The sequence below is a fragment of the Amphimedon queenslandica genome, unplaced genomic scaffold, assembly GCF_000090795.2.
Source record: "Amphimedon queenslandica unplaced genomic scaffold, v1.1 AMPQUscaffold_13475, whole genome shotgun sequence".
Lineage (NCBI taxonomy): Eukaryota > Metazoa > Porifera > Demospongiae > Haplosclerida > Niphatidae > Amphimedon > Amphimedon queenslandica.
The window spans coordinates 19,837-38,490 of record NW_003546289.1 but is presented as its reverse complement, the minus strand read 5'-3'; the positions used below and the strand labels follow the sequence as shown (position 1 = coordinate 38,490).

Here is an 18,654-nt window from a genome sequence, read left to right as displayed (position 1 = left end):
TGAGCAGTCATGGAGGCATACATTCATTTACTATACTGTATGTGTATGTTATGGAAACAATACTATCAATCTCATGCATGCTGTATGGTCATGTGCATCATTGGACAATGCCTATTGTGAGCAGTCATGAGGGCATATATTCAGTCATGAGGGCATTTTTGAATGTACATGTCATGTACCAAACACAAAGCAAACAAATAATGCAGCATCTACAGTATATATTGGCCATAATGACTATAGCAATGCACAAACACACACAAACAAAACTGGGACAAATATACGTTATATCAATAGTAAAAAGTTTTAAATTCAAACAAAATATTTTCATGCCTATCATAATGCTAGTGCATGTGTACCTATTGAGGTTCTTCCAGACTGTATTTTCCCCTATGTGTATGATCAGTCCTATATATAGAATGGTGTGCTCAACATTAGTAACAACAAGTATACGATAATACCTACAATTAGAAACTGTATGTACATCATGAGATACATGTAATAGTTAACATAATTATCCCCCTCTAGCTCCCAGGAGGTTAATCTACATTATACCTGCCAATGACCACTGGACTTGAGCTGGTAATGACAACTCAAAGATTTACAATTTATATCCATTGAGAGTCTTCTTAAATCAGCATTCACAAAATGACATTAAAAATGATTAAGGATTAGTAGCAGATAATAACAACCTGAAGAGAGGAAAAGGAGAAGGACAAAAGGAAAGAAATAAGAAAAGATAAGAGAGGGAGATTAGGAAGGTCAAGGGAAAAATAAAGAGAAAGAGAACAAGAAAGATAGTGAAGATGCACATAATCATATACTGTACATGTACATAATACAAACTCAATAGAGGTACATGTAATGGGCAAAGGGAAGATTATCATAGTTTTACTAACCACACATATGTAGTACCAACCATGCTCAATCAGTATCTTAGTCCTCACTAATACATGTAAGTTATGATAATTATTAGACAATGCTCTATTGTGAGCAGTCATGAGGGCATGCATTCATTTACTATACTGTATGTGCATGTTATGGAAACAATACTATCAATCTCATGCACGCTGATGGTCGAAGACAATGCTCTATTGTGAGCAGTCGTGTGGGCATTTTTGAATGTACATGTACTAAACACAAAGCAAATGAGACACCTACAGTGTGTGGCCTCACCCCTATAACTGTTTGATTATCAAAATTACAAGAAACTTTAACATACAAATTGCATATATAAAACAAGTGTACTCCTGAGAGACAACAGCTAGCTTGCATAGATCTACCAGAATACCTGTAGAAGTAGCAGCATTGCAAGCTACTCCATATCTAAAGCTACTCCAGCTACTCCAAAATTGGAGGTGTGGCATGACGTCATCAAGTCAACTATTAATTATTTACTTGATGGCAGCAAGCCCTGCAACAAGAAGGAAGTTTCAGATTTTTCTCTTCTTATAAACACTATGACATTATAATGGCATAAATACTATTGCCTAGATGTAAACTGAGTGATTTGAGAGAGTTTATGACCTTAAGACTACCTACAGTTCACTCGGGTTGAAATTCAAGAAGTTATAACTCACCAACAAGAAAGATTTAAAGAGTCCCACACATATTAAAACAATAGTTAGTCTTGATCTACTAGAAAATAGTCTCATTTACCTCCAGAGTACTACCGCTATTGCTGGGCATTTTCTCGTGAGTTAAAAAGCTTCTACTAGCTAGAGCTGCTCTCTAAACATCTCAAGGCAGTAAAGCAAGACTTTTCCAAACAGAAGAGAAGCTCTCACAGATTTAGAGTGCGCAATTGCAAAGATATACATTCTCAAAGACAAAGATAGCACACAGAATGAATGAATGAATGACAGACAGACAGACAAACTGAGTACCTAGTCCTCGCCTACGCAAAGCTGGGCGAGGCCAACTACGCAAAGCTGGGCGAGGCCAACAAATAATGCAGTAGCTTTACAATGGCTATAACAAGCAATACACACATACACACACAAAAAAGGGACAAATTTACATTATGTCAAAACAAATACTGTATAGCAGGTTATTTTCGAGGATAGAAAATTTCGTGAATTTTGCAGATTTTTCATAATTCGCGAAATCAAATTCCTTGAAAATCAATTTAATATGGTACAAGATGGCAGCATAGTGGAAATTTGCAAAAACTAATTCCAAAAACTTCTGGATATAGGTCATTCGCGAAATTTATTATCTTCGAAATTAACCATCTACACAGTATTGTGCTATCATATAAGATACATGGTACCTAATAAGGTTTTCTTCCCGGCTGTATCTCCCATGTGTGATCAGTCCTGTGTGCTCAATATTAGCAAGAACAACATAGCTCTCTGAGTATACCTACAATTATAGAAATAATATGTACAAGCATGTACATCATACATCATGTAATAGCAATTAACATATTCCCTCTCTCTAGCTTTAAAAGGTTAATCTATACCTGCCAATTGCCAACTTGAGCTGGTGCAGTAAGACAGTTTATAGTCTGCTAGGATTATTTACAATTTATGGATGACTAATATAAGAGTGTTCTTGCACCGGTATTCACAAAAATAACCTTAATATAATTTCAGCCTATAGATCTAGTGTCAGATTATAACAACCTGAAGAGAGGAAAGGAAGAAGAAAGATAGAAGAAAAGAAATAAGAGAAGATGAGAGAGGGAGAATGGAAAAAGGAAGGTTAATAAAAAGAAAGAGAACAAGAAAGATAGTGAAGATGCACACAATCATATACTGTACATGTACATAATACAAACTCAATAGAGGTACAATGTACATGTAATGCACAAAGGGAAGACTATCATAGTTTACTAACTACACACAGGGCACCATATTAGACAACCATGTTTAATCAGTATCTTAGTCCTCTTTCATGAGTCATCAGCATCATTAGACAATGATCTATTGTGAGCAGTCATGAGGGTATACATTCATTTACTATACTGTATGTGTATGTTATGCAAACAATACTATCAATCTCATGCATGCTGTATGGTCATGAGCATCATTACACATGTGCAATTATGAGGGCAATCTACATTCTATGTATATGATGCAATATGTAAGAATGCTCCCTTTCTTTGTTGATATAATAGAATATACAATTAAATAAGAAATGAGATCTAGTGAATGCCAATAATCAAGTTTGATTATCCTATTCACAGCCTTACATGTTTATATTCCTCACCCAAATCTGCATCCAGTGACATGGTATTCATAACCTGCAAGTTATGTTGGTTAACTGGATAGCATGTGATAAATGAAATTACAATTCTATAGCATGACTTTAGTTTTGACCATACTAACGCTGTGTTATCCTCTCAACTATGACCAGGCTTTACTTTTACCATGACTATTATTAGTGCAGCAAATACAAGCTTGTTTTCCCAACATTATAGTAGTACTTGTACTGTTTGACAACACGTAATACAAATTATACATAGTGCATTAGGCCTTTTGTCTTGTCTCTCTTGAGAACAATAAGTGAATCAGAGGAACATGTTTCCTTCCTCTTTCCTCCTCTTACTGTATAAAAGTAATGAGACCATTTCCAGTAGAGAGGACTGGTGAGGAATAAACCTTGCAGTGTAAATTGAAGAGACAAGATGTTTACAATGTCAGCTATTGATCCAGCCCTTCTCATACTGGTCAATATATATGCTGATTACGTTGGTTCGAGGCAAACCACCAAAGTCTATAATAATGGTGTGATGCAGGTCAGTGTATTCGTTTCGGTCAACTACAATGGAGATGCAAGTGAAGAGGATATAATAGCATACGTGCAAGATAATGTCATCATATATTCGTTGAATTATGGAGAAAACGTTAAATGGGAAATATCTACAAAGGATAACGGTTTCCATCATGATATAGACCATGCTGCTAACAAAAACATAACACTACCTCCTAAAATTACTTCAGATGTAAGAGCTCCGTTATATTTCACAGTACCAGGTGGTATTGCTGAAGGAGAGCACAGGTGGATCGCTAAGCTGAATGGCAAGCAGACCAATGATGATACACCACTTACTGTTAACGTTGAACGATTCTATGTTTCTCATGGTGATGTAATAATTGAAGAAAAAACAAACTTAGGCGTTCCTTGTCATCTGATGTTTGTGCTGAAGTACGCGGAAAATGTGTTCCCAGATGCACAGAAATTAGTGAAATTACTCAAGTACAAAGGAATAAAGTTCACTGGACCAGGTGGTAATTCATGGATCTCAATGTCAATGTCTTCTGAAGGACACAAGTTCGGTGTTTTCGTTGAATATGGAGTAACAAGTAACATAAAAATAGCCGATGGGGGGAGATACTCGCACAACCAAATGGTAATACATGATGTTGAGGAAAATGGCAAAGATATCTTTATTCATTGTGACTGTATACAACATAGCTTAGATTTTACCTCTAAAGTTATCAAGGAAGCCTGGAATGCGGGAATACTTATGGTGCAGTTGCGTGATAAGCATTTATATATGGCTCAGTATACGAATAATTATTGGAGAGATATGGATTATTTGATGAATCCTTTTCTAGTTGAAGACAACTTCGGTGGCAGGATAGAAGTTGAAATCAATTGGGATGATGGTGACTGGTATGGAGATTGGGCTGTTAATTCTGTTGCAGTTAAATACCCTTAAATTATACATTGAAGATAATTGTATAACTCTATAACCTGTTAATAAAAGATTTAGGCCTTTTTCTTAATTAAAAAATTATTAAATAAATTGAGTTTTGCTAATATATATGTAGCTGTTAGCTACATGTTGTTTTTTGATAATAATAATAACAGCAAAGCTAAAAACAGTGAATATGAGTATTATAGGCGATAATCAATGAGAATCACAAGCAATTCAAAAATAGAGGTGGGCAATACCATACCAAAGTACTCATTTATTCAACAAAGGAATTGATACCTGTATTAAAGGAGCATTGACATTCATTCATACATGCACATGCACACATAATTACAACAATTATACTGTACTCATTATTATCATTGATTTTATAGAATGTATTGCATTAAAGGGGCAAGCAAAAGCAATCTGGAATAAAATTTAATTAAATTTAGTGTCTTTTTTAATTATTAAAGTGGGTTGGTATTATAGTCTTTATAAGATAGTTTTACAGCAAATGAATGCATGCATGCCTGCATGCACCACCAAAATGTTTATGTTTCCCTTTCCACAGTTAAGTTGGTGGTTTTCATCAGTGTTTTCATGCACGTGTATCCACGTGTGTATATTGTACTTCATTAACTTTTAATTTCTATGTTATTATCATTCAACTTTAATGTACTGTATATACACTGTACATTACCTTCTTTTCTTTGACCAGTGATTCATTCAGCTCTTTGTTTGCTGTGTGTGTCAATAATGAGAGTTTTTATTGGTGATAGAGTTCTTCAAGAAACGGGTGTTCCTTTGTCAAGGACTCAGCTATACATTACATGAACGAGAAACTGTGTGTAAATTTATTTGTACATCAATGACATTTATTTTCATTTGAAATCCAATTCTACAGAAAACAAGGCTCATTAATTGCATCTTCTTTAAAATGGCTGTAACTTGAAAGACTACAGTCAAAATCAGCTCAAACTTTCTACACAGCATAAGCACATCAATATGTATCAGAAAATGTAATTTATTATAAGGTACATGTAGTTTCTCCCTTTCACATATGGTATCCAGGTGTGGAGAAGTCCTGTAGGTTAGTATCGCTGGTTAAGGTCTCAGGATTAAATATATTAAAATATTCTAGCTTCAATCCTTGATTGTAAAAATGTTTCCAATCCTTCTTACTCGTCTGCCTCTCTCCTGTAGAGTCTCAATCAACAGCTGTTGCTGGTTCACCCACTGTTTCTGTGGTGAGAGCCCATGAAGTGGGAGGTGGTTCACTTGCCTAATAAGGAAATTGACACACCCACTAATTAATTAAAATTGCTATGAAATGGAATCAATAAAAATTACAATAGACATGTATTTTCTGGTACAACAAGTTCAACCAGTAACCCATGCATGCACTTCAATTTCATCTAGCTTTATCCTATTTCATTGTTATCTTTTCAATCTACATGCATGTACAATACACTGTATATTATATTTGGAAAATATGTCACTCGATATACATATAAGTACATGTACAAAGACAGAAAATCAATATAATAACTAATACACATGTACATGACCAAGCATTCATGTATGTTATAAATGTAAACAAAGGCACACACACATGTATTGTTAAGATATTTGGATTGGCAGGGATAGTCGCAGACTGTAGTTGACAATAAATATGATGTAAACTCAAGTTAATACAAAGAGAAAAAACAAAAAGAGAGAGAAAGAGAATACACCAGAGCTGAGAGAGCATCAAAGAGAGAACAATAACGACTGAACAGAACAAATCAATAACAACAACAGCAGTAACAGTGCTTGCATCACAACTTATATGACACCTATAACCACAAATATGAATAAGAATACCACAAACTAAAAAAAAATATCAATAATAATTAGGATAGATTGACAAATGTACATTATAATACTATTATTTCTAACATGTATATGTACATGTATCTGTATTACCATAGGGTGCCTTTTTTGAGGGCTGTAAATTTCAATTTTGTGAAGATTTGCAAAAAAAAAATACTTCCTTGAAAATCAAATTATTACAGTCCAAGATGGCTGACGGTGTAAAATCACAAAAATTAAATCCGCAAAATAGATTTTTAGGCAAATTCGCAAAATTTACAGCCCTCGACAAAAGGCGCGTTAAGTATTATTGTTATTTTGATTATTACAAAGTAGGTCACTAATAAACTACATGCACAGTATATAAAACTGAAATGTATACGAACAATTGAACATACAATAATATGTACCCGTATGAGTTCACTCTCATGCACTCTCACTGTACATGAACCTGTACACATCTCTCATCCCCAGTGTAAAGAATGTATACATGCATAGCCATAGACACTTGGTGTAAGAAAGTTGCTCTGTTAGTGTTATATATAGTGTCATTTATGTGGAGGTTATTTTATACAGTAAGGAATGTAATTGGTACACTAGGTACTGTTAGGTACAATGTAAATGGAGTTGTTTGTTAATTTGAGAGGCTACATTTACATGTATGTTTGTCAAGTACTCACATTTATTTTAAGTAATATTTAATGAATTTGCCTCTGGAAGTTAATTATATTGGCAATTTTGTGCTATAAGCCATTGAGCATGCTCAGATTGAAACAAAGTGGCAGATTTTATTTTGGTGATTTTTTATAGATCCACAATCGCCAGTATTAATTCCTCGCCAATAAACCATCTTGTACAGTATAGTCGGTTTCAGTTGAGTTTGACCACTGACCCACCCTTATAACTTCTCTATAATTTATGCTAGCAGCTTAAAACTTGGTATAGTTGCAAAACGGGTTTTTCCAAAATCTGTACCAACTTTGGAGTCTCTAGGTACTCTGGAAGATTCTTAAAAGGTTCTTCTGGTCAACATAAAAGGGAACTGCCATGATGTTACATGACGTGAAGCTTTGTGAATTCATTTACATCTCATTAAATACCATATAGCAGAAAATTTTCGTGGCCCAAAATTTTCGTGGATCGGTCCAAAAATCAATTTCGTGGCTTTAATTTTTGTGGTTTTCTACAATTCGGCCATCTTAAACCGTATAAAATCGATTTTCGCAGATTTTATTTTCATGGGTTTTGAAAAAACGCGAAATCCACGAAAATTTTAGGCCACAAAAATTTTCCGCTATACGGTATGTCAATAATTATGTTTTCATTATTCAAAAATCAAATAAAGCAAAAGGAACACTCCAGGCCAAGATATAATTGAATTTGCACTCCAGAAAAAGTCTCACTTAGTCTGCTGTGCCTCTCTAAGCCTTCTTTATTTGTCTTCACTTTTGCCTCTCAGAAACTCAGTTAAAATTTTGAATACCGTATAGCACAAAATTTTTAAGGGCTGTAAATTTTGTGAATTTCACAATTTTTGAAGATTCGCAAAAAAAAATTGCAAAAATCAAATTATTAGGGCACAAGATGGTGGATGAAACAAATTCACGCAATTAAATTTAATTGCGTAATAGATATTCAGGAAAATTTGCAAAATTTACAGCCCTCAAAAATTTTGCGCTATACAATATCTCGATTCTTTCTTCAGGTAATAGCAAGGACAAAGATCCTTTATGTCAATTGCAGGGTTATCAGTGACCAAAAGAGGAGAATAAACAAGTTACAACAAGAAGAGATGAACATGATGAAGTTTTCAGCAATTTTATTTGTGTGTGGGTGGGGCTACATGTGACATTTTAATCATGAAAACAATTGGTCAAACTCAACTGAAACTGACTATACACAATAATTATGTACTTGTTACAATTATTGCCTCCTCTCATCTACTTACTCTAATGGCCTCATCCACATTGTATACTCCTAGTATAACAAGCTGTAGCCCATCATACCAAAAGACTCTAGTACCTGACAATTGTGAACTAAGTTACTAACGTTGAATTTACATTTATCAGGATGCAACCACAGACCCTGGAAAAAAGATAAAGAATTAATCAGAACATTCATTTTTGAAGTAGTAATACTACATGTACAAATATGCATATGTACAGTGTAACCACTTTATTAAGGACATAATTGGGTCTACACTACCTGTCCTTAATACAGAGGTGCCCTCATTTCAGAGGTTATAAAAGTGTCCTTATTATAAAGGTGTCCTTAACTATTACAAAGGTTATACTAAAACTACATGCGTGTACCTATATACATGTACATGTAGTACACATACAATTAAAACAATATCTTACATCAGCCAAATGTATTCTAAAATCAAGTAATTTTAACACCACAGTCACCACCACACTACAGAGAAGAGAGAGAGGGAGAGAGAGAAGGAGAGGGAGAAAGGAGAATGAGAGAGAGAGAGAGAAGAGAGAGGAGAATTAATATACATGTATAATTAAGGAGAGATAAAAGAGATAGAATAATGAAAGTACACATGTACATGTAGCATGCAAACTGGAAAAGAGACAGAGTGAAGGGGTGGAAGTACACAATATTAGTTAAATTTAAGTTATTGTTATACATTTAGTGTACGATGTGGCAACAGACAAAAGTTAATATTGCATACATGTACATGTATGCTAGAAATAATAATAACAATAACAACAACAATAATAACGAAAAATTATTGTTTGCTTTGATGCTATATATATTATAGGCTAATGGAGATATAAATGTACAGTGTGGAAGCAATCCTTACACTTTAAATTGATAGAGGCCAAAGAACTTGGGTAACGGTGTTTTCTTGTTTTGCATGAGATTCTAAATAAAAATAATAAAAATAATAATTCTATTTGCAAATACTTTCTGTATAACATCTTATTTTGGCTTATTTTCTTTGCTAATAACCACACATACAAATGTATACATGTATGTATAATAATAATACTCTCCCTCTCTCCTTATGATAGCTCTTACTAGTAGCAGTTTCTGTAAAATACTTCTTTCTTTTGAACTATTTTAATGATAAACTCTCATCAGCTGAAAAGTAAAATAGTGACCTACTGACACCAGATTTGGGTAACTCCCTTAATGGCTGATGACATAAGACAAGAAATAGGAGAGGGAAAGAGAAGTGAGAGAGGGGAAGTGAAAAAGGGAGAGAAAAAAGAAAGGAAAGAAGAGAAAATAATATTAAGAAGAAGGTGTAGGTGGTACTGTAAATAGAGAAAGTAATTGACAGTAAGCGAAAGCTATAAATATTAACAGTAATTTGGCATTCACAGTGTGTGCATGCCATTACCAGGTAATCCACAGTTTTTATTTGAAAAGCTTTTCTAAAGAACCTGAAGGCAACCAGGGAATAGCCTAATGGGTCATGAAAGTGAAGTCATTAAACTTGTGAGCCAGTGTAATAGCACAACTACCATTGGAGGAGGGAAGGAGGGAAAGATACAGAGACAAAAATAAATTAGATATTGATTTGATCACTCATCTCTCTCCTTTTCTACCTCCTTACCTAGGGAAATTAACAGTTTCAATGACATTAAAACCAGTCATTAGTACTATATCACATCTAGGTTTGAACCAAACTACTGCATAGCAATAATAATGATAAATTATAATGATAAATTTTCACACCTACTTACTGAGTTTTGTCATTGTAGTCCAAACTGTAATGAAGCCATAAAGGTGCTAGAGGGCGTCTGGAATGGATGTTATGGTTGTTATGGTGACAACGAACCTTTTTGTATGTTACATTCACTTTACTTGTCCACTCTTAAGTGACCATCTGGAGCTTGTGTGTGTACTGGGAAAGAGAGCGAAGAGAGAGAGAGAGGAAGAAAGGAAGGAAGAGAAAGAGAGGGTGGGAGAAATGAAACCTATTACATGACACATACAATGTACAATACATGTAAACTATTTACGTGTACATCGAAGGATGCACTCTTACTTCAGTGTTGCCATAGTAACAAATGGAGAGGGCCTAGAGTAAAAGTGAAAAGAAACAAAACAAGAAAAATAAAATAATATCTATAGTGGAACTATGAGCTCACCAAGCAAGTATCAATAATAATAATAGGCTCCTTTTCTCTCACTCTCCATCTAGCTCCTGTTTCACCTCCGCCTCTCAGTCTCTCAGTGTCAGTTTGTCACGTGCTGACACGTGGATGTTTTTGTACGCATGCGCATTCATCACTCCAGCCCCACCCTGATGAGTGGGTGTCGATACTATGAAGCAAAGCAAGAATATTCATCATAGATAATAGAGTAAAGGTATTCCTTTACTCTATTATCTACGATATTCACAGGCAGGTAGTCTGGGCCCGCCCCTTCGCTGAGAGGAGAGGGAAGGGTCTGGTCTGGTGACACTGCTACAGAATTTGTTGCAGAAAGGAATGCAATAATTAGCAGTTATTTTAGTTATTAAGTATTATAATCACATGACTGTCACGTGATAACCTTTCTATTTGAGACTAACAGACAGGGAACACCCGAGGGGAACACAAGTCATCAATTGGCGAGCCAATTGGCCAAGTCAACAAGTCCTAATTTACTACTACACTCATAGATATCTATGCTGCACTAGGCTAGAAATGGAAAATGAAGTCTCAAAAGTTTTTCGGAGACATATGCTTGAGCTCATCAGTGCTATTGGACCTTCCATATTAGACGTGACAACTGTATTGCAGAGCAAAGGGTTTGTGACTTTAGAAACTAAAGATAAAATTCAAACTGTACTTGGCACAAGTGACCAAGAAAAGGCAACCACCCTTGTTAATGCCTTAGTAGCTCAACTTCGTGGAAAAGAACACCATCAGGCAAAAGAAGATCTTATTGAGATATGCTGTGTTTTGAGTCAAAATAATTGCAAACTGTGGAATCTATGTGAGCGCACCATTTTAGGTCAGTTAGCATGCTGAAAATGAAGATGATTATTTTTCACTATTAACATAGGTGAACTTCATGTTGATCCAGCAACTCATCCTATCTGCGGTAAGTTTGTTTCTAAGTCCAAATTAAGATAAAAATCCTTTAAATTTACAGTTAAATATAGAACTGAGAGTGTCCATGAATGCATTGATGATGTTTCTAAAGAAATGAGAACAAGTGTCAAGTCAGTCACAGATTCCTTGGAAGACATAATGAAGTATATTGAACTTAACAAAGAAGTCAAGTTTTTAAAAGAAGCAAAAAGTTTTTATGAAGATTTCATTACTTTCAACCAAACTGTAGCAACCATTTTTGAAAAAGTTGAAGATCTGCTACAAAATTCCAGAGCGGATCGTAAAGTAGATTTTCTGAGGCAGCTGTCCTCAAAATGTCTGGTTCTTCATGATAAATATTCTGAGACTTGTGATAGTGTCAGTAAGAGTGCCAAGCTTGTAGCACATGAATGTGAAAAAAGGGCTATAAAAAGTGAACAAGATTTGGGAAGCGTTGGACCAAATGCAATATCATTGTTTGTTGGCAATCTTTTTTCTATGATGGACTTGCCAACAACCTCTGATAAGGATCAAGAATTCAAGAGCCTAATGAGTGGCATAGTGAATGTGAGTGAGAGAGCTTCGAAATTACAGGGAGATGGAAAGCGCTACAGGCAGTTTCAGGAATATTTTGAAAAGATACATCAAATTCTTGGTCATCTTCAGGAACCAATGAAATCTCTAATAGAGAAAGTCCGATGCCTTTTAAAGCATTTAGAAAGCAGCAAGATTTTGATAACCAAAGCTATGCCTGAGGTTCCAGATCCTTCTGCTGAAGATATAAAAGATAAAATAAGTCAAATGACTAGTACTCTGATGAGCTACATACATTGCATTGATTTAGATTAATGCAAACAATTTTTGCTGTAAACTATCTATAATATGTAGCATAAACTTAGTTCACAGGCAATTATATTTAACCTGCTTCATTTTTAAAAATAATTATTAATTTTGTGTACATGGTTGTATTATATGTTAATTATGTAAACATGTGCTTTTAAACATTGCATGATCTTTTGCTCTTATGGCCTTATGTGTAACATACAATGAGCTGGACAGATGATAAGGACTCACTTGTCTCTTCCATATGGATTCTATAGTATATGCACATGAATCCTAATCACTATTGTAGTGCCAATTCATCCATATTACTTCAGTGATTTTTTTTCTATGCCATAAATTTTGAGAAAGTAGTGCTGTACAAACATGTTAAAGGAATATCAAAATAAATTGTAGATTAAATCTATATTTTATTTAAATCCCACAATGTAAAGAATGGTAACATGACAGATTTGAACATGACATATTTCTTTTTATTTAATGTTCAAGTCCTCCCCTGGCAGGTCCATTTATGGGGGGTAAAGGTGGAACATAGACTATTTCATCCTATTAAAGAAAATATTTAAAAGTAGATCTATATATTTCAGCCTGTACAGTTGGTTGTGGTGGTGGAGCTGAAGGCACAACTCTTCTTGGCTGATGGCTTGAATCTACTATAAATATCATAGAGGCTAAGGCCAGGACTTGAAACTATGCTTTACCTGCAGTAGATGCTCCACACCCCATTCTAGCTTGCAAATTTGTGAGCCACACCTTGTATCTAGACAGCAGAAAGGCGTGGCTCAAATGCTACGTCAGCGCACGTCAGCGAGCTCAGCACCATGTGTGTTAATCAAAACATTACTTCAGTGATTCATTACACACAGGTTGCTCAGCATCTCTCAGCTATCTTCTTAATTTTAGCTAACCGACTATGAGGCTATGAACTTAAATACCAGTACAAGAGCTGGATATGAGATTGGTCAGAGTCTCCGCTTGAACTACCCGAACGCACAAGACGATCCGGGAAGCAATGGATTATCTCCCTTATACCGGCCTTCCTGCATTGCTCATTATAAATTTCTAACGGGAGCTTTTAGCCTTATCCCAATGGGATCCCTATTCTCAAATTTCACGAGGCATACCACAGACGGTTCGGTTACTATCTTCATCCTAAGGACTGTAATTGACAGTGTAGTTAAAGCGGGCTGTGGTCTGTATCATCTTGGTCCTGTGTTCAGCCTGCGACCCACATGACTGTATAGGCTCTGGATGGGGCTGGCAAAACTATTTGTTCAGTTCTATACAGGATAAATTTGAAAGGTAGGTGATGTCCTCATTAATTTGCTTGTTAGCTGGAAAATGTTTTGTTCCACATTTTATGGTTTATATGAAATAATACAAATACTTTCGTAATAGAAACTGAACGAGTTCAAATGCATTTTAAAGGAACGACAGAAGGCACAATTCCAAAAAACCAGAAGAAGGCTCCAGCATGCATTAAAGACATTTTGCCTGGATAAAATGGTAAACTATACATGCATGTATTATCACACAAAAAGTTGTTTTTAAATTTTCGGTGCCCATAGGCCATAAACTTGTAAACCGTTTTAATTCTCTTTCATCTTAACTTTGCAATACTGTATAGTTTCTTGAACTATGCATAATCAAATTAATTTGTAAAACTTTGGCATGTGTTTACAAATTTTTATGTAAGACCGATCCACTTATTTTTGAAATAATGCTATATGCTATAATGATCAAATAGGAGCAAGGGAGAGAGTGTGGCTACACTAGAACACCTAATGAGTAATGATAGCTCTTTGTAAAATGCACATATAGTTTATTGTATAAATCTAACATTGCTTCATTGTATTGTGTTTTAACTTGTATTATCAATTTATCACTGCAGGTTCTAAGGATACTAAGTCTTCTCTGATGTTTACAAAGATCATCATATGCAAGGAAGTTAACATCTCGTACGAAGCATCGTAATATCCTGTATAAGTGATCCTGTCCCTGTCTAAGTATTTGAACAAATACATAAGGTATTGTACATGTACTACAAGTATTGTAGTCAATATGGGTAGTTTGATTACATATACTATTGTTGCTTTGGTGCATTGTGTTTGGTACAATGCTAATTGCTTTGAAATTCTGAATGCTGGCTAATGTGGTCATATTATGTGCATATGTGCACAGCCCTCCCTTGGGCTTGATACATGTAAATTTGATGATTAACAGGCAAGTGGTGGTATAGCAACAGGCTTCTAGATCCTATTTCACAGCTGGATTAGTAGTAATCATTCTCCATCATCATTATTTTGTGAAGTGGTTGTTGAGCGATCCATATTGAAAATTAAACTAAAAGTATTAGCAATTACATTGTACATAGCTATTTTTCCGAGATATGATAATGGTAATTAATTTTTTCCAGCTCTCAATGTGTAGTATTCCTTTAACTGCTTTGATTAAGCTACTGAATAACATGGCAAAATGATGCATTTGTGATTTTCCACCCGGTGGTGGATTTGTCTGCAAGATCATAATAATTAAATCTTGGCCACAACAGCTCTGAAGTGTTAATATTCTATTATTCTTAAACCCTCCTTACAATATCAACATGTTGCTAGCAAAATATGTGGTTGTAATGTAATCTTGTCAGCATACTCAGCAACATGTTGCTATTTCTGGTAACATGTTGCTCACAAGTCCCCAGTGACATGTTGTCTGGTGTATGTGGAGAGCTTCAGCCTGTTCATTCACTCGTGGTTATTCACTAATTTGTAAATTTTAAAGTTTCTCATGTGTTCACAATTTACTTTTGCAACACTTGGGGATGAACACAGAAGTCTAATGGTGATCCTGTGATCCTGTCTGTTAAATTTTACTTCAATCAGTCACTTCAAGGTTGCTGCTATCTTATTGTACTTTCGTAATAACTGTGGCTTAATTTTTTGAAGTGCTAATTGATTCTCTGAAGGTGAAATATATTGAGATCTTCTTAGACAGTCTAAATAGATAGTAAAATTGACAATTCTGGATTTATCACTAGCTTTTTCTTTTGCTGAAGCACTGCAGGCCTATGGGTTGCTCTTTTTTATGTCAGATGTGGTGTCTCTGTTCACTGGATTAACTCATATACTTTATACTTATTTGTAACACTAGTAATGGGCCTGTACTAAACTTGAGTATCTTCTTTATTATATCAGTAGAATGTGGCTCCATTTGTGAAGGAAGTGAAGAAGGCTACATGAGTGGGACAAAGAAGTGGGAGGTTTAGATACAGGCTGCTTATTGCTTGTGTGACTTACTGTCTACTATACAAGTCCAGTGTACTTGTTTTGATGGCCATATCCTTGTAAATCTTATTTAGCATCATTAAAAGAGTTCCAGATGCCTCCACCTTTTGTATAAACAGACTTCTCACGTACCATTTCTTTAGAAACAGATTTGTGATCATTACCACAATAGCAAGTCTGTACAATGTTTTTGGATCCATTACAGCCTTATGGGTGACTGTTTTACATGAAAATCTTTGCAAGCACATAGCTTCCTAAGTTTGTGTATCATCATTAAGTTTTATTAATAATTTTAGTGCATATATTTTGAGAGTAATAAAGTTTTAAGTATTTAAAAATTGTGAAATTATGTCTATTATCAAGAGTAGTTAAGGGAATCTATTCTTGCTATTACTTAGAGTGGCTGCTACATTATGATAGTAGGCGAGACTTTCAAACCACATGTTTGAACAGAATCTGGTTTGAAACCACAATCAAAACAAGTAACAATATTTTTAAAGGTTGGGGTTCTTTCTACCTTCTAATGCTTCTGAAGAAGTCTTATACAATATTTCTAGCTCATTTGAATTCTGTGCCTGCATTACCACACAGCTCAGGTAAGGAACATTGACAAGTTGGTTGCTCAGGCTTGCATCTTAATTGATACTTCTCCAATATAACATGTATATATAGGAGAAATGTAAAAATGGTGGAGCAACAACTTCATTCTTTGTTTTAATATTGTTCATAGACTCCTTGCAACAAATCCTGTGCAGGTCATCTGTTAAAGAACTGCTTGAGAAGAAGCATTTCTTTTTCTCAGTGGAAGTCTTCACTTTTTTGGTCAATACTTTTGTCATAATTTATGTAGATATACTATCACTCTGTAGCGGACACAATAATGATCATTATTTTTATCAAAAATTCCATAGCTTTATTCTTAACAACTCCATGATTTTCAGTCCACTCCACTGAGTACATAAAGTCAAAGGTGAGTGCATCTTGCCTTCCTTGCCTGAAGCAAAGAGCATGTGAGATTTGCAAGGGTAAAATACTCTCATTCAGAAAATTTTGTGTAATGATTTGAGTTTACAATATACATAACTCCACCCATTATGCCAGTTTCACACACACAACATAAGACCAAACTGGGACTGGGTAGAGTTACATATATTGTACACCTACTGAGCTTTATGCTCTTTAGCCCTGGTACATTGGTAAAAAATGTATTCATGGTTCAGCCACCTTGTTGTGCTTTGTTTGGTATTACTGGACACCACACCTTGAGCAGCTTTCTCTATTCATTTTTGATGTGTGACAGAAATTATTTTATGTTCCGTTTTCATTTTTTTCCTAATGGGACTCACCTCTTCTTACTAGGAGGACAATCATTTGGGGCCATAACATCTGTGTTCTGTTGAAAACCTACTACACATCTGGAAAGATTGTTTCATAACCTCTTCTAAAATAATATACTCAGTGCCATTGTTATGCTGCCTAGTAACTAAACCATTTAAAGTGCTGTCTTTTATGGGTGTATTAACAGCACCCGAGGTTGGGTCTCGATTGCAATATAATACTCGGCACTTTAAATCTCATGTTTTATTGCACTCTTTACCTCATCCCTTGTGCTATTATACCCTGCTCCATGTGCTTCATGTGAATAAAGGCTGCCATATTTTAAGAATTTTAACTATTGACTGTAATTATGATCCTCCATATCTAAGTCTATAATTGGAGCTGAAGGATAAAGCAACTGATACTTCAGTCTGCCTGTCTTATGCAGTGAGTTGAATGAAATGACTCTTCAGTTGTGATGTGTATACATGCCTGCTCAAAGGATCTTCTTTGCAAAATATTTTTAATAGGAAGTGAATTGCATTATTCAAATTTATCAGCTCTGTATCATGATTATTTTGGAGGACAATTCTTATTCATGCACTCTGTAATTGTATTGGTAACTGGATGTTCAATATTTTTATGGAAATTGGATATTAAAATAAAATATAAAACATTCTTTCCACTTGTTAGATCTAGAGGGAGTTTAGAAGCCTTTTGGTCTCTTATATTTGGTCTAGGTTTTGAAATTTTCTTTTCTTGGCTTTTGCTTTCTTATATTTTAGCCTTCAGTAAAGGCATTTACAATAAAGCTGATAACATTATAAAAACGTGATCCATAAATCTTCATTCATGTTGAGTACTATTGCGTCAATGAGCGGAGAATGACTGACAAAGATTTTTGGTCTCTTATATTCAGATCATTTTTCTTGGCTTTTGATTTTTTATATTTTAGCCTATAATAAAGGCATTTTGGAGCTGATAACATTATAAACTTAATCCATTAAATCAATATAAATCTTCATTATATTGTGTGTTAATGTGTCAATGTAGTGTATTCTGTACTTTACACCTGTGCCTTGCACGCTTTAAGGCTGAGTAGAATCACTGAGAGTTTAAAAAGGATTAAAAACTGTATTCTTATGTAAACAAACAACAAAGCAGGAGAGGGAGAGAGAGAGATGAGAAGGAGCGAGAGACAGTGAAAATTTGACAAAAATCAGAGCACATGGAGCTGTAGATAACAATAGCGCACGCCGCCTGGGTGTAACCAGCCGGGTAACAAATAATAATAATGAATAATAATTACATTCAATAATCACATAGATTCACTACAGTCAACTAGTGGATAATGACTGACAATAATTCAAAGTTTGAAAAAGAGTTATCATGTACACAACCAGATGAACTAAAATAGCAGGTAAAAACAATAGATGCACAAAAAAGAAAAGACGGGCCCATAATCACACAAATTAATAAAATGCAACAATTAATGTACCTATAGCAGGTGTAACACACTGGTAGCAATATCTGTTAGTTAATGATTTCATTGTCAATACTTGAACATTAAACTTCTGTCCTTTTTGGTTCTGGTATAGCTGGAGCATAAGGCATGGTTTATTGTCAATCATTTACAAGTGCATTGGTGGATTATTGGTAGCAAATATATCATGCATGA

General features: G+C 34.8%; 1 protein-coding gene and 3 long non-coding RNA genes across 8 annotated transcripts; 2 read left to right on the top strand and 2 right to left on the bottom strand.

The window, feature by feature from the left end:
* Positions 1-278: 278 nt before the first annotated feature.
* LOC109580796 (uncharacterized) lies at positions 279-10,933 on the bottom strand. 5 transcript variants are annotated; one of them, XR_002184357.1, is made up of 16 exons: positions 10,841-10,933; positions 10,609-10,783; positions 10,506-10,538; positions 10,296-10,361; positions 10,201-10,246; positions 10,071-10,146; positions 9,855-9,974; positions 9,530-9,647; positions 9,312-9,373; positions 8,857-8,911; positions 8,445-8,581; positions 5,346-5,927; positions 2,462-2,624; positions 2,270-2,361; positions 553-689; positions 279-458 (listed from the first exon to the last, which is right to left on the bottom strand). It is a non-coding gene; the product is annotated as an uncharacterized LOC109580796 (long non-coding RNA). The 5 variants fall into 5 exon arrangements; XR_002184358.1 differs by adding an exon at positions 463-471 and having other exon boundaries at positions 279-405; positions 10,609-10,922; XR_002184356.1 differs by having other exon boundaries at positions 10,609-10,922.
* Positions 10,934-11,017: 84 nt separating this feature from the next.
* Positions 11,018-12,545, top strand: LOC109580795 (uncharacterized). The gene is made up of 3 exons (XM_019994331.1): positions 11,018-11,458; positions 11,510-11,548; positions 11,600-12,545. The coding sequence occupies exons 1-3, from the start codon at positions 11,149-11,151 to the stop codon at positions 12,385-12,387; spliced, it is 1,137 nt and encodes a 378-aa protein (XP_019849890.1). The 5' UTR covers positions 11,018-11,148; the 3' UTR covers positions 12,388-12,545.
* Positions 12,546-12,729: 184 nt separating this feature from the next.
* LOC109580819 (uncharacterized) lies at positions 12,730-13,139 on the bottom strand. Its single transcript, XR_002184380.1, has 3 exons — positions 13,080-13,139; positions 12,973-13,031; positions 12,730-12,924 (listed from the first exon to the last, which is right to left on the bottom strand). It is a non-coding gene; the product is annotated as an uncharacterized LOC109580819 (long non-coding RNA).
* A 119-nt stretch (positions 13,140-13,258) lies between these two features.
* Positions 13,259-14,401, top strand: LOC109580820 (uncharacterized). Its single transcript, XR_002184381.1, has 3 exons — positions 13,259-13,680; positions 13,777-13,884; positions 14,270-14,401. It is a non-coding gene; the product is annotated as an uncharacterized LOC109580820 (long non-coding RNA).
* Positions 14,402-18,654: the final 4,253 nt, after the last annotated feature.

Coding starts and splice junctions, on each gene's coding strand:
- LOC109580795 (XM_019994331.1), top strand. CDS start 11,149: ATGGAAAATGAAGTCTCAAAAGTTTTTCGGAGACATATGCTTGAGCTC. Junction 11,459..11,509: donor ATGTGAGCGCACCATTTTAG/GTCAGTTAGCAT, acceptor CTATTAACATAG/GTGAACTTCATGTTGATCCA. Junction 11,549..11,599: donor AGCAACTCATCCTATCTGCG/GTAAGTTTGTTT, acceptor TTAAATTTACAG/TTAAATATAGAACTGAGAGT.